This window comes from Marmota monax, unplaced genomic scaffold, assembly GCF_021218885.2.
Source record: "Marmota monax isolate L192 unplaced genomic scaffold, Marmota_monax_Labrador192_F-V1.1 WCK01_AAM20220418_F8-fsc00008, whole genome shotgun sequence".
NCBI lineage: Eukaryota > Metazoa > Chordata > Mammalia > Rodentia > Sciuridae > Marmota > Marmota monax.
Genome location: NW_026694432.1, coordinates 3,803,690 through 3,820,256, shown reverse-complemented (window position 1 = coordinate 3,820,256; position 16,567 = coordinate 3,803,690). Strand labels below are relative to the sequence as shown.

The following is a 16,567-nucleotide window of genomic DNA, read 5'->3' as shown; positions in this document are numbered from 1 at the left end:
TCTCTTTTCCGTTGACTAAGTTTTATTTTTTAAATATCAAACAAGATTATCATTCAAAAATAGCTATTCTGCTAAAGCACTGTCTAAAGTGGGGGTCTCCGTGCCCTGGGCCTCTTCCCAAACGTCATGGCTTTGAATGCTGCTCTACTGCCCCGGCAGAGAGTTCCTGGAGTTCACTCAAGAAATTCGGCACCTGCGTATGTGCTTTAGAATCACCAATGACAAGTTCTCTTAGTAGATGGTGAGTGACCCTCAATGAGACTGCAGAGCACCTAAAGTATCTATCTCGTGGGTAGCTAGTGCTGCCTGGTGTCCAGGGCTGTGGTGAATGAGTGTCTTGCATTGCTCCGTGAAGCATTCGGCCACTTCCCGAGGGGGCTGAGCATGCCCATGTGGGCTTTGGGCACATTTGCCAGCTCCTACTGCCTCTGATGGGAGAAGTCTTAGCTTCAGCTCACAAGCCTTTTCCTGTAGCTTCTCCCTTCCTTGGCACATTATCAATGAATTCTTAGGTGCCCCTCCTTTGAACTGAGCGTGACTGTTCTCCATCCCATGCTATCTTTACTTTTCTGGAGCAGGTAGGGTTTCCTTCCGCTTTTACACACCTCCCACTGGTTTTTAACCCCTCTGTTGCAGGAGCCTTTTTGGTCATGTTCTTCATGTACTGTAAGCGAGGACGCTTGACCACTCTCTGACCTCACACTCCTTTCCTTTTGTCTTGGTGCCAAGGCGGGGTGTTGGAACAGATCACAGAAGCCTTCTCAGCTGTGACCTGGGGACATCCTCAGTTTCCCTCGTCCCCCTATCCTTCCTAGCCTGTAGTGACTACTGTTTTACACTCTACTTCTATGAAACCAACATCTTAGCTGTAATCAATAAATGGACTAAAGAACTGATCAGACACTGCACAGAAGAAGAAATTCTGTCGATCAACAAATATATGAAAAAATGTTCAACATCACTAGCAACTAGAGAAATGCAAATCAAAACTACACTGAGATTTCATCTCACTCTAGTCAGAAGGGCAACAATGTAACACAAGTAACACAATAACAATAAATGTTGGCAAGGGTGTGGGAGAAAAGGCACACTCATACATTGCTGGTGGGACTGCAAATAGGTGCAGCTACTCTGGAAATCAATATGGAGATCCCTCAAAAAACTTGGAATGAAACCACCATTTGGCCCAGTTATCCCACTCCTGGGTATATAACTAAAGGACTTAAAATCAGCATACTACAGTGATGTAGCCACATCAATATTTATAGTGGTTCAATTCACAATTGAGCTAAGCTTTGGAATCAACCTAGGTGCCCTTCAACAGGTGAATGGATAAAGAAAATGTGGTCTATATACACAATGGAATATCACTCAGTCATAAAAAGAATGACTTCATGACATTTTCAGGTAAATGGATGGATCTGGAAACTATTATGCTAAGTGAAATATTCCAATTCCCAAAAACCACAGGTCGAATGTTCTTTCTGATATGTAGATTCGAACACACAAAAAACGGGGGATGAAGAAGCATAGAATTTCAATAGATTAGACAAAGGGGAATGAAGAGAAAGGGGGGAACAGGATTAGGAAAGACAATGGAAAGTATCTGACTTAAATTTCCTATATACATATATAAATACACAACAGTGAATCTCAGGTATAATCACAAGACTGGGATCCTAATTAGAATAAGAGTGTACTCCATATTGGCCTAAATATGTTAAAATATACCCTATTGTCACGAATAACTAAAAAGAACAAAAATTTTAAAAAGAGAAAACATGGAATTCGTATTTCTGTGACTGATTGATTTCACTTAATTCAGTGCCCTCCAGTTCCATGCCAGTTGCTGCAAATGCCAGGATTTTATTCTTCTTGTGGCTGAATAACATTCCATTGTGTAGATATCATATTTCCTTTATCCATTCTTCTGTTGAGAGACACCTTGCTTGAGTCCATATCTTGGCTATTGTTCATAGCACAGCAATAAACTTGGGAGTGCAAGTATCTCTTTGTTATGCTGATTTCATTTCTTTTGGATAAATGTTTAGTAGTAGGAAAGAGGGATCACATGGTAGTTCAATTTTTATCTTTTTGAGAAATCTCCCACTGTTTTCTGTAATGGCTGCACTAATTTACACTCCCACGACCATGTATCAGAGTTCCATTTTTCCAGCTTCCTTGTCACCATTTGTCATTCTTTGTCTTTTTGATTATAGCCATTCTAATTGGGGTGAAATGATATCATTGTGATTTTGATTTGCATCTCTGTGGTGGCTAATGTTATTTGGCATACAAGTTCCCTCCTCTCCCCTCTCCTCCCAACACTTCCCTCTACCTAATCTAAGGTAATGCTATTCTTCCCTAGTACCCCCTGCCTTATTGTGAATTAGCATCCGCATATTAGAGAAAACATTCAGCTTTTGGTTTTGTGGGGATTGGCTTATTTCCCTTAGTATGATATTCTCCAACTCCAACCATTTACTGGCAAATGCCATAATTTCACTCTTAAAAGCTGAATAATATTCCACTGGGTAGATATACCACATTTTCTTTACCCATTCATCTATTGAGGAACACCTAGGTTAAAAAGCAATCATGAAATTTATTTGGAAAAATAAGAAATAGATAAAGCAATCCTTAGCAAGAAAAGTGAAGCAGGAGGCATCATCACAATATCAGACCTTAAACTATACAACAGAGCTATAGTAACAAAAATATCATGGTATTGGCACCAAAATACACTTGTAGACCAATCGTAGCTATTGTGAATTGATCTACTATGAACATTGATGTGGCTGTGTCACTATAATATGCTGATTTTAAATCCTTTGGGTGTAAACCACAGAGTGGGATAGCTGGGTCAAATGGTGGTTCCATTCCCAGTTTTCTGAGGAATCTACATACTTCTTTCTAGATTGGTTGCACCAATTTGCAGTCCCACCAGCAATGTATGAGTGTGCCTTTTTCACCACATCCTCGTCAACATTTATTGTTGCCTGTATTCTTGATGATTGCCATTCTCACAGGAGTGAGATGAAATCTTAAGAGTAGTTTTGATTTGAATTTCTCTAATTGCTAGAGATGTTGAACACTGTTTCATATATTTGTTGATCAACTGTATTTCTTCCCTGTGAAATGTTTGTTCAGTTCTTTAGCTCATTTATTGATTGGGTTATTATATTATTTTGGGGGGTGTTAAGTTTTTTGAGTTCTTAATATATCCTAGATATTAATGATTTATCGGAGGTGCATGTGGAAGGAATTTTCTCCCAATCTGTAGGCTCTCCCTTCAAGTTATTAATTGCTTTCTTTGCTGAGAAGGAGCTTTTTAATTTGAATACATCCCATTTATTGATACTTGATTTTACCTCTTGTGCTTTAGGAGTCTTGTTGAGGAAGTCAGATCCTAGGCTGATGTGGTGAAGACCTGGGCCTATTTTTTCTTCTATTAGGTGCAGGGTCTATGTTTTAGTGCCTAAGTCTTTGATCCACTTTGAGTTGATTTTTGTTCGGGATGAGAGATAGAGGTTTAATTTCATTTTGCTACATATGGACTTCCAGTTTTGCCAGCACCATTTGTTGAATAGGCTAACTTTTCTCCAGTGAATGTTTTTGGCACCCTTGTCAAGTATGAGATAACATTATTTATGTGGGTTTGTCTCTGTGTCTTCTATTCTATACCATTGGTCTATAAGTCTATTTTGGTGCCAATACCATGTTATTTTTGTTATTATAGCTCTGTTGTATAGTTTAAGGTCTGGTATTGTGATGCCTCCTGATTCACTTTTCTTGCTAAGGATTGCTTTATCTATTCTGGGTCTCTTATTTTTCCAAATAAATTTCATGATTGCTTTATCTTTATTTCATTTTTATGTGGTGCTGAGAATCAAACCCAGTGCCTCACACATGGTAGGCGAGCATGCTACCGCTTGAGCCACATCCCCAGCCCTCATGATTGCTTTTTTTAAAAAAAGTTTTATAGTTGTAGATGGACAGTTTGCCTTTATTTTATTTGTTTATTTTTATGTGTTGCTGAGGATCGAACCCAGTGCCTCATGCATGCTAGGCAAGTGCTCTGCCACTGAGCTACAGTCCCAGCCCTCAAGATTGCTTTTTCTATTTCTAAGAAGAATGTCATTGGTATTTTAATAGGAATTGCATTAAATCTGTATAATGCTTTTGGTAGTATGGCCATTTTGACAATATTAATTTCACCTATCCAAAAGCATAAGACATCTTTCCATCTTCTGAGATTTTCTTCAATTTCTTTCTTTAGTGTTCTGTAGTTTTCACTATAGAGGTCTTTCACCCCTTTTGTTAGATTGATTTCCAAGTTTTTTTTAAGGCTATTATGAATGGAGTAGTTTTCCTAATTTTTCTTTCAGTGGATTCATCACTGATGTATAGGCATACGTTTGATTTATGGGTGTTGATTTTCTATCTTGCTACTTTGCTGAATTCATTTATTAGTTATAGAAGTTTTCTGGTGGAATTTTTTGGATCTTCTAGATATAGAATCATATTATAAGCAAACGTTGCCGGTTTGAGTTCTCCTTTACCTATGTGTATCCCTTTAATTTCTTTTGTTTAATTACTCTGGGTAGAGTTTCAAGAATGATGTTGAATAAAAATGGTGAAAGAGAACATCCTTGTCTTGTTCCAGTTTTTAGCAGGAATGCTTTCAATTTTTCTCCATTTAGAATTATGCTGGTCTTGGGTTTAGCACATACAGCTTTTATAATGTTTAGGTATGTTCCTACCATCCCTAGTTTTTCTAGTGTTTTGAACATGAACGTGTGCTGTATTTTGTCAAATGCTTTTTCTGCATCTATTGAGATGATCAGATGATTCTTGTTTTTAAGTCTATTAATATGATGAATTACATTTATTGATTTCCATATGTTGAACCAACCCTGCATCCCTGGAACGAATCCCTCTTGATTGTGGTGCACTATCTTTTAAATATGTTTTTGTATTCAATTTGCCAGAATTTTATTGAGAATTTTTACATCTATGTTCATCGGGGATATTGGTCTGAAGTTTTCTTTCCTTGTTGTGTCTTTGTCTGGTTTTGGTATCAGGATGATATTAGCCTCACAGAATAAGTTTGGAAGTGTTCCCTCCTTTTCTATTTCATGGAATACTTTGAGGAGTATTGGTGTTAATTCTTCTTTAAAAGTCTTGTAGAACTTGGCTGGGAATCCATCTGGTCCTGGGCTTTTCTTGGTTGGTAGGCTTTTGATGGTGTTTTCTATTTCATTACTTGACACTGATCTGTTTAAATCATGTATGACCTCCTCATTCAGTTTGGGTAGGTCATATTCTCTAGAAATTTGTCGATGTCTTCAATATTTTCTTAGAGTATAAATTTTCAAAATAGTTTTCTAATTATCCTTCATATTTCAGATGTGTCCATTGTGATATTTTCTTCTTCATCTTGTATTTTAGTAATTTCTCCTTATTAGCATAGCCATGGGTTTATCTATTTTATTTATTTTTTTTCAAAGATCCAACTTTTTGTTTTGCCAATTTTTAAAATTGTTTCTTTTGACTTGGTTTCATTAATTTTAGCTCTGATTTTAATTTTTTCCAGTCTTCTATTGCTTTTGGTGTTGATTTGTTTTTATTTTTCTAGGGCTTTGAGATGTATTATTAGGTCATTTATTTGTTGACTTTTTATTCTTTTAATAAATGCACTCAATGCAATAAACTTTCCTCTTAGTACTGCCTTCATATTGTACCAGAGATTTTGATATGTTGTATCAGTGTTCTCATTTACCTCTAATAATTTTTTTATTTCACCCTTGATTTCTTCTACTATCCATTCGTCATTCAATAGTGTCTTCTATTTTTTATGTTATTGTTAATTTCTAATTTCATTTTGTCCCAGAAATTTCTAATTTCATTCCACTGTGCTCTTTCATTTCCTTCATTTTTTCTTTGATTTCACTCCTTATACTATCTTTTACTTCACATATCAATTTAACTATATACAAACTGAACTCATTCTTGGACATTTCTTCTACTGTGTTATCAGTGGCTTCTGTTGTTGAAGCATCTTGGTTTTTTTGGGGTGCCCTATTCCCTTGTTTTTTCATGTTGTTAGTGTGTTTTCCCATCTAAAAGTATGGATATAAGGCAGGATAAATTCTACCCTGTAGACCTATAGTGTCCTTGAAGGTTTCCAGTGCTTTGCCTTTACTGGTGAGACCAATATCAACAGCACCCAGTGTACACAATATATAGCCTTAAACCTTATTAGGCATCTACTAAGGTGTCTACTGCTTTTTCATATTAAACCAAAATGATGAGTTCAATAACTATCTATAGTACAAACAGAAGATTTGTTAAAATGGTTTACAATTTCAAATGGTGGGTGAGAGAACAGAGGTAGAGTAGTATGTGATATTCACGAGGGAGGAAGAGAGAAGCTAGAAATAAAATTTCACAGGAAAAGTGGAGGAGGAGCCAACAGAGATTGGCTGTTGGTTGGAGGAAAATTGGAAAGAAAATCCAAGAAAATAGACCAGAGAGAAGAAGAATACAAACAGAAAAAAAATTAAAGACATAAGAATACAACAAAAATGCAAACACCATTCATATATCATTGTCCTCCACACACTAATGCATAAAAAAATCCTGTTACAAATATGGTAGAGAGATTAGTGAATCAAAAAATAAAATAAAATAAATCTTGCTGGAAAGTTGAATTGTCTCTGTCAGTGTTCAACAGTTTCTCAGCCCTGTCTCTGACATCTCATCAAACCCAGATCAGCCCTCACAAACCCAGTCTCTATCCCACCAATCTGGGCTTCAGATACCTCAGGCTTGGCCACGCTATAGTCCCAAGATCTCATTGCTGCTCCTACTTGGAGAGAGACCACCAGGGATATACTTATGCAAAGGAGCAACCCCGAGATGCAGCAGCAAGACAAGGGCCACCAGCCCTCTCAGCAGGAAGACCCCAGGCTCCTCCAAACCCACAGGCACCCCCACATTGGACCTGCAGGCCCCAGCTGGAGTCCCCAGACAGAGGATCTTATGGTGGTAAACCTGCTGGCACCTGGGCCCCAGGCCCTGGCTGGTGTCCCAAAATAGGTGCAGCCACATGCAACCAAACCTGGAGTCTACTCTGAAGCAGTCCTCTGGGCTGTGGCAGCAGTAGTGGTGGTGGTTGTTGGCGGCAGGCAGCGGGTCAGCAGTAGCAGCAGCTGCAGTGGCAGCTACAACTGCAGCTGTGGGGGCAGCATCTCCAGGTGATCTCTGGGGTCAGCAGCAGCGTTGGCTTCAGTTGCATCTGGGGCAGCAATTTCTTCTGTTGCAGCAGCACCCAGAAAGAAGACCTCCAGGTGATCTCAGGCTGGCAGCAGTGGAATCAGAGGCAGCAGCAATCTCTGCAGTAGTTTTATTATAGTTCCAGGTCTTACACTTAGACCCTTGGTCCATTTTGAGTTGATTTTTTTTTGTAACTGGTAAGAGATAAGGATTTAATTTCATTCTTATGATTATGGATATCCAGTTTTCCTAAACTGATTTATTGAAGAGGCTTGTCCTTTCTCTAATGTATGTTTCTGGCACCTTGGCTGAAGATGAGTTGGAGGTTGTTATGATTTGGAAATGAGGTACTCCCTCAAACCTCCTATGTTAATGCAGGTGGTGAAATGATTAGATTATGAAAGCCACAAACTAATCTGGATTAATTCATTTGATGTTTTAGTAATTTGAGTGTATGACTGGGTGGTAACTATAGGTAGATGGGTGGAGTGTTGCTGGAGGAGGTGGGTCCCTGGGGACATGCCTTGAGGATTATATATTTTACCCATCTCCTTCTGTGCATACTCTCTCTGCTTCCCAGCTGTCATAAACTGAGTAGCTTTCTTCCACCATGCCTTTCTACCACGATGTTTTGCCTCAACCTCAGGCCCAGAGCAATGGGGTTGACCAACTGCTGAAACCATGAACCAAAAAAAACCTTTCTTCCTCTAAGTTGTTTTGGTCATAGAAAAAAAAAGCTGTCTAATGTCGCTGTCAATATGTGGATTCATTGTCATAAGTTTTTGGCTTTGATTTTCCCTATCATCTCATTTCCTTTTGTCTGACTGGATAGCTTCAAAGTACCTGTCTTCAAGGTTGAAAATTGTTTCTTCCTCTTAATCTAGCCTGTTATTAAACTCTTGACTATATTTTTATCTCATTTAATTGAGTTTTTCAACTACATGATTTGTGTTTGGTTTATTTTCATGATCTATATCTCTTTGCTGAATTTTTCATTAAGATCATAAATTGTTTTGCTAATTTTTAAAAATCAATAGGCTGTATTCTTTTGTATCTAGTTGATTTTCTTAAAAATCAATGTTTTGAATTTTTTTCAGGCTATTTATCAGTTTACTTTTCTTCAGGGCTCCTGCTGGAGAGATAGCATATTCCTTTGGAGGTGCAATATTACCTTGCTCTCCACCCCACCCCCCCCGTGGCTCTTTGTTGACATTTGTGTATATGGGTATATTAGTTTCCTCTACCACTTTTTCAGGGTAGTTCTGCGGTAAATGACTTTATTCTGGATATGTGTCCTAGGGTTTCAGTTGGACAGGTTACACTGGATTTGGTTCCAGGATGGAACAATAGTGAAATCTCCATGTAGCTTCTTCAGTGGTACCAACTTTTGTGATGCCTATGGTATGTCAATGGCCCAGGCTGCAGGGATTTGTGGGATTTCTCTGACAGTTGGATGCAGCTCTCTTAGGAGGACAGGTACACTTGCAGCTGTGGAAACAGTGCATGCTATTGCATATGTGCAGAGCATCTGTTAGTTTGTGTAGGTTGCCTCAGGCGGGGCTGATTGATGGGTCAAGGTAGGTAAGATATGGCTGGCACCAAAGTGGAGGGAGGGTGCTGGTCTGTTTCTGAGGGTTTCAAGGGGGCAGGCCTACCCTGGTGGGTCCCAGAAGGTACAATGTTGTGTGCCCAATAGTGAGTGTAGGGTGCCTGTCAGTGTCTGAGGGCTTTGTAGAAGCCATGTAGGGGCTGAGACGCACTGGTCAGCCTGGATGGGGTGCCTGCCAAAGTCCATTGGCGGCACATTAGTGAAAAGGTTAAGAATGTAAGAATTAAGTTCTGTTTTCCTGGAACCTGAAACTCATGTAGAAGTTGAAAACAACTCCCGGAAATGCCCACTGATCATCTGGTTGCTCTACGAAAACAACCTCTCCTAGAAACCGTGCAATGATTGGCTATGCTGTATGTGAAGTCCCTGCCCTCTCCAAGGAAAGTATATAAGCTCTGCTTAAGCTGTTCCCAGGGCTCTCTCTCTCTGCTCTATTCAAGTGAGCTCTGAGCCCCAGCATGCTGGACCCCCAATAAACCGTTTGCTGTTGCATGAGACAGTCTCTTGGTGGTCTCTTCCTCCGACGCTCGCCCGACCTTTACAGTTAGCTTTCATGGGAACTTAGCTCACTGAGTTTCTCAGAGTGGACTGCCAAGTTGCTTCCTAGGACTGTGAATGGATGACAGGAGCCACTCAGCTGGCACCTGTGGCCGCGGTGGGCTGAGTTGCTCAGGTCAGGCCCCGTAGCTGCTTCTTAGATGGGATTTTGGTTGGGCTGACTGACTGCATTAGGGAACTACAGAAGGGTGGGCCTCAAGATGAGGCTGTCCAGCAGAAGCTTGGGTGATGGAGGGCACAACATGGGCTGGGCTCTTTCTTTGAGTTAATGAAGCAGTTTGGATGCCCTGGTACCTTGGTAAACTGGCCTCAGGGCCAGTGAGGTTTTCAGCTTCTTCAGTAGCAAGTACTTCAGGTGTCTGTGGGTTTGTTTTTGCTGGGGCCTCCTACTTACTCATTCCCACTGCATGAAGCTTAGGTTTTATCTCCTTTGGGAAGATGTGATGGTGGATGCTTTGTGCTTAGTACCATTTTTGAGAAAGCCTTCCTGGGTGTCTGTGCTCTAGATTACTGCCCTACTGTTTTGGTACTCTCCCTCAAACACTCCAATATAATAATATTTTTTTCTTTGATTTGGTCCTTGTTCGTAGAGAGAATGCGTCAGGTCCCTCTAGTCGGGCATCTTGCTAATGACATTCCACTGGGCCCTTCCTGTGTACCAGGCAGGTTGGCAGGTGGTAGGCACAATAGCAGTGAAAACAGACATAAACCCAGACTCAGAAGAATGCACCGTCTAGTTTACCAAATGTTCAACAGATGTGGTTGGTTGTGCCGTTGCTCTTATTTCTGTGATATAAACAGATGACAGACAGGCAAAGTGGTGTTTTTAAGAGGCACACATTCATTGAGGATCCATGGTGGGACCGGACTCCTTCTCTGTTGGACTATAAACCTGCCTCCCTCAGCAGCTTACAAAATGCTCCCAACAGCCTTCACCTTTGTCTTTCCTAATAACAAGGGATTCCTTACACAATCCTTGGGGCCAGAGGTCTTTCTGGTTTTTCTCTCCTGAATCCTGGGCCCTGTCAAAAATCAAAGTAAAGGGGCTGGGGTTGTGGCTCAGCAGTAGAGTGTTTGCCTAGCACGTGAGAGGCCCTGGGTTCGATCTTCAGCACCACATAACAACAAATAAATAAATTAAATAAAGGTATTGTGTCCAACTACAACTAAAAATAAATAAATAAATAAATATTTTTAAAAAATCGAAGTAAAGACATGTGTAATAATTTACATCTGGGGATTAGTACTATTATAAGAAGAGGCCAGAAAGCTATGGCAGACCTCTCTGTCTACCATGCAAAGATACAGCAAGAAAGAATATGGCCCTCTGCAAACCAGGAAGAGAGTACTCCTGAAGAACATGACCAAAACAGCACCCTGATCTTGGACTTCTAGCCTGGAGAACTTTGACTATATTGTGGAGTATGATTATGATGCTGTGCATGATGATGAATTAACTATTCGAGTTGGGGAAATCATCAGAAATGTGAAAAAACTACAGGAGGAAGGATGGCTAGAAGGAGAACTAAATTGGAGAAGAGGAATGTTTCCTGATAATTTTGTTAAGGAAATTAAACGAGACACAGATTCCAAGGATGACAATTTGCCCATCAAACGGGAAAGGCATGGAAATGTAGCAAGTCTTGTGCAACGAATAAGTACCTATGGACTTCCAGCCGGAGGAATTCAGCCACATCCACAAACCAAAAACATCAAGAAGAAGACCAAGAAAAGGCAGTGTAAAGTTCTTTTTGAGTACATTCCACAAAATGAGGATGAACTGGAGCTGAAAGTGGGAGATATTATTGATATTAATGAAGAGGTAGAAGAAGGTTGGTGGAGTGGAACCCTGAACAACAAGTTGGGACTGTTTCCCTCAAACTTTGTGAAAGAATTTGAAGTGACAGATGATGGTGAAACTCATGAAACTCAAGAGGATTCAGAAACTGTTTTGCCTGGGCCTACCTCACCCTTACCCTCTCCAGGGAATGGGAATGAAACTGCATCTGGATCAATTGCTCAGCCAAAGAAAATTCGAGGAATTGGATTTGGAGATATTTTTAAAGAAGGCTCCATGAAACTTAGGACAAGAATATCCAGTAGTGAAACAGAAGAGAAAAAAACAGAAAAGCCCTTAACCATACAGTCGATAGGATCCAAAACAAGTGTGGAGATAACAAAAACAGAAACTGAAGGTAAAATTAAAGCTAAAGAATACTGTAGAACATTATTTGCCTATGAAGGTACCAATGAAGACGAACTTTCTTTTAAAGAAGGGGAAATAATCCATTTGATAAGTAAGGAGACTGGAGAAGCTGGGTGGTGGAAGGGTGAACTTAATGGTAAAGAAGGAGTATTTCCAGACAATTTTGCTGTTCAGATAAATGAACTGGATAAGGACTTTCCAAAACCAAAGAAACCACCACCTCCTGCTAAGGGTCCAGCTCCAAAGCCTGATCTCTTAGCTACAGAGAAGAAGTTTTTTCCTATGAAGCCCGAAGAAAAAGATGAAAAAACACTGGAACAGAAACCTTCTAAACCAGCTGCTCCACAGGTCCCACCCAAGAAGCCTACTCCACCCACCAAAGCCAATAATTTATTAAGATCTCCTGGAACAGTTTACCCAAAGCGACCTGAAAAACCAGTTCCCCCACCACCTCCTGTAGCCAAGATCAATGGAGAAGTTTCTACTGTTTCATCAAAATTTGAAACTGAGCCAGTATCCAAACCAAAGCCCAAATCCGAACAGTTACCACCTAGACCAAAATCAGTGGACCTTGATTCATTTATAGCAAGAAGTTCTAAAGAAACAGATGTTGTAAATTTTGATGACATAGCTTCCTCAGAAAACTTGTTACATCTCACTGCAAATAGACCGAAGATGCCTGGAAGAAGACTGCCTGGTCGCTTCAATGGTGGACATTCTCCAACTCAAAGCCCAGAAAAAACTTCGAAGTTATCAAAAGAAGAAGATAGTGCCAACCTAAAGCCATCTGAATTTAAAAAGGATACATGCTATGTTCCAAAGCCATCTGTCTACCTTTCAACACCTTCAAATACTTCTAAAGCAAATACATCTGCCTTCCTAACTCCATTAGAAATAAAATCTAAAGTAGAAACAGATGATGGCAAAAAAAATTCCCTAGATGAACTTCGCGCCCAGATTATTGAATTGCTGTGTAGTGTAGAAGCACTGAAAAAGGATCATGGGAAAGAACTGGAAAAACTGAGAAAAGATTTGGAAGAAGAGAAGGCCTTGAGAAGTAATCTAGAGATGGAAATAGAGAAACTGAAAAAAGCTGTCCTGTCTTTTTGAAGTGTTCCAGGGATTCAGATGCAACAATATGAACTTCCATCGACTTGTTACTTAAAAACAACAAACACTGATGTTGTGATAATGAAATATGAGTATATGAACTATATTATCTATTAAAAGTTAGGGGGTGGGTGCTTTTTAATATATATATATATATATATAGTTTTGCCAATATGAAAAAAAAAGAGGCCTTATTTCTTACTGTGCTGGGATTGCAAACATTATTTTTGTTTGTTTGCTTGAAAATACTACTGAATCTGTATAAAAAGGAAAGAAAGTTCATAATTTTTTTATTGAAACTTGTAGTATTATTTTTAAAGAGATCTATACTATAAATATGGTGATATCTTTACAAGTAATCTGTAAGATAAACTATTTGAGAGCGACAGATTAGCTTTATAGTAACTATAGTCACTACTTTTTCCATGATACATTAAGGGATAATAACTTTGTAAATATATACATATTTTTACTTTTAGCTTCTTACCCAAGATTACACTGTTGTGCCTGTTTGTCTGCAGTGCTGTTTTTAATTTGGGTGATGAAATAGGAGTTTCCTAGCTATAAATCAGATTACTCACCCATGCATACAGTAATAACTAATGAAATAATAAAAACAGTTTCAACTTTGAGTGTTTTATATTGCTTGCACTATAGGATTCATAAAAGGAATTTAGTTAAAATGTAATGGATTGTTAAACATGAGCTTTATTATAAGTTCATTAGTTCTAAGGAATCTAAAAACATCAATTTAATCCTTTACTTGTGCCTAGAAACTACAGCACATATGAAATAGTTAACACCAGCCTTATTGCTGTACTTTCCTGCTTGTTTTACAGTCTCAAATATTTCATTATCTTTAGTTCTTCATACTCTTCCCTCTGACTTTTAATAATGTAATATTAGGAAAACAAAATCCAAATCTTTTCAGAACCTCATGTAAGGCTTCATACTGGGACAAGTTGTCATTATGTAAATACTCAGGTTTTACAGTGTATAATTTACATAATAGGCCAAACTAACTCCTGGAGATATTTTGGAATGTTATTTAGATTAAACGTTTAGAAAGGGTGTTAGTATATCATAAAATATAATATTACAGCTTATTTAAACCAAATATAGTTGATCATATTGAAAACCAGATTTTCACAGAATAGGTGAATCAGCAATTTCTTCAGAGTCATTTATGAACAGTTGAACATTTCAGAATGTTATAGTCTATACATAATATGTCTAAAAACTTATAGGTTTATTTAAAATTTTGAAATTTTTCATTTAAAAAAAAAGGCACCCAGCTGTACTATAGGAAATGATTTTGAGTACCAAGTTATCATGCTTCCATTTTGTTTTTTGTTTTTGTTTTAAACCACCCAATGTTTTTTCTTTACATTTTTTTAATCTCAAAAGTATGGAAATCTTGTGTAAATGAAATTCTTACTGTTTAAAAAAGATATAAAAAGAACTGAAGTAGAAAATAATAGAAATGCCAATACACAATTACTTAATATTTAAGTCACAATGTTTGGGCTTTGGAGGAAATTTAATTTTGCTTTTTGAGTGTGTACATTTTAACTATTTAATGTCTTTGGGCTCTTCTAATGAGATCACTACTGAACAAAATTGTTCCTTTTTGTTTTTAAATGATTAGTCAAATGAATGATTGCCTTGTTAGATAAATTATATCATCAGTTAATGACAGTCCTTAGGTAAAAATAAAAATATTGCATCCTAGATACCATGTCTTCCAGCTTTCTCATTGGAAGATGTACTAAGTTATCCCTACCTACCATAACAATGAGGTGAGAGAAGGTTCCAGCAGATTTCAGGTTATTCATGAAGGTTTTTTGGTCATTTTTCTGTAGTATATTTGACTTTCCTACTTCTCAGAATATAAAACTCATTGAAGTTCTCTCTGCTTTTCTACCCTTGACAAAATGTAAGGAAAACCAAGCAAGCTTGAAATTAAGGGGAAAACGATTCCTTTATCATAGTTTACCAGTATTTGCTCTTGATATGAAGACTTTCCTAAATTTCATGTCACAAAATGGTATGTAATAGTAATAGCTTTTATTGGAGGTGAAACATTAGTTCCCACCCTCCACTCCCTATTTGTGAGTATAAATGACAGAAAAGATGAGTCTGTTGTTGCCAAATTATTAGTGAATGTATAGTTCAGGTTTGCTATGCTTTGAAACACATAATACTAATTTTCTAATTGTATCCAATGTTACTTTTTTGTGTTGTGACCACTAAGCTTCTGTCTTATAAGCTGTTACCTCTACAGAATTTTATAGAACTTTACTGAAGAGTCTAAAGATGCAGAGAGAGAATGGGTCTTGTGGAACCAGAGGATCCTTTTTTTTTTCTTTTTAAAATTAGCTCCTTACTGTGATTACAGGGGGAAAAAAAAATTCAAGTGCTCTGTAAGTTTTTTGGTAAATTTTTTATGCTTGCATTTAAACTTGAAATGTATGAGCAGAATGAGACAATCAGTTAAAATCCAAAACGAGAAGTGTTATAATTGAATGGCCTTGTTTTGCTGTAGCAATAAAATGACCAAGTGCAATGACTTAATAAAATCATCTTTTTAAAGTTAAAAAAAAAATTACATCCTATTCCACGGAACTTTCCCCCAGTATTTGGTTACTTTCTGTCCCTACTTTGTGTTCCTCTTTCCCCATCTGGGACTCTTGGACCAGAACTCTGCCCTACCTGGCTCAGCACCTGTTTTTCACTCACAGCCTGAGAGGCATTACTGGAAAGAGCTTTGTTCTCAGAACCAGGATTTGAATTGGGTTTTGACTATTTCTTTCCCTCCCTGAATCCTGAGTTGTTTGATAAAGTAGTTGTGTAATGTGGTAATAGCTAACATTTAGTGAGCATTAATTAGTATTTAGTATGCTTAGAGCACTGAAGAAAGAACTTTGCATGATTCCATGTAAAGTTAAAAAACACAGTTTAAAAAATTTATCCATAATATATAGGGGAAATCTGAGGTAGAAAGAGGTTAGTTGCTTGCTTTAGATCATCCAGCTGGTGTAGGTATTCTGGCCATGGAAATAGACAGGGAAGCATTCCCCATGAACAAACTCCTGGGGGGTAACTGGGGCCCTGATTCCCCCTGAGGCTATTAAGATAACTATGCGGGTGCAATACCTGATTTCCATAGTAATGTCCTTGGTGGAGAGAGGCTCTGGGTTTGTATTAACCTGAACCTTATCTCAGCTAGCACTTAGGGTTAAAGGAATACTAGCAAGAGTGTAGTCATGGTGATGGGTAATATGTAATTTTTGGGAGGTTTAATAAATGTGGCAGCAGAGAGGAGTAGCCACCCCTTTTGCCTGCCACCTTTGCCTGCCTGCTTGTACCTGTGTGTCTGTGTCTGTCCTTTTGTTCATCTCTTATCAGAGATGAACCTACCTGTGTAGGTTTTCTACACAGATATTCTTTACAAGCTGGTAAGAGGGATAGCCAGGATTCTACTCCAGTGAATCTTGCTCCAGAGTCTTCACTGTTAACAATTAATGCAAAGGAGGTGGTGAATAAGTTGATTATACTGTTTTTAAAAAATTTTACTGTTAAAATGACAGTTCCCAAAATTTCCAGGGAGCATTTCTTATTTGCTGTGTTTCATCCAGGGCTTCCAAGTAGCAGAAAAATGTGACAGGTTACCAACTCCACATCTCTGCATAAATGCAAGTCTCACTCTCCCAGGAAGCTCCTTTGAAAAGGTGTATAGCACGGCATGTGGCTAGATGTACATAGCCATTGAAAATGAGATTTATTTGTTGAGAATTTTTAAGGTT

The 16,567-nt window shown here is 38.4% G+C and overlaps 1 protein-coding gene across 1 annotated transcript; it reads left to right on the top strand.

Moving 5' to 3' along the window:
• The first annotated feature begins 126 nt into the window (after positions 1-126).
• LOC124075342 (CD2-associated protein-like) lies at positions 127-12,886 on the top strand. Its single transcript, XM_046418868.2, has 2 exons — positions 127-197; positions 10,841-12,886. The coding sequence occupies exons 1-2, from the start codon at positions 127-129 to the stop codon at positions 12,759-12,761; spliced, it is 1,992 nt and encodes a 663-aa protein (XP_046274824.1). The 3' UTR covers positions 12,762-12,886.
• The last annotated feature ends 3,681 nt before the right edge of the window (positions 12,887-16,567 follow it).

Bases quoted from the DNA above. Each gene is read 5' to 3' on its own strand.
- LOC124075342 (XM_046418868.2), top strand. From the start codon at position 127: ATGGCTTTGAATGCTGCTCTACTGCCCCGGCAGAGAGTTCCTGGAGTT. The intron at 198-10,840 runs GTATGTGCTTTA...TTGGACTTCTAG, and splicing joins TCAAGAAATTCGGCACCTGC to CCTGGAGAACTTTGACTATA.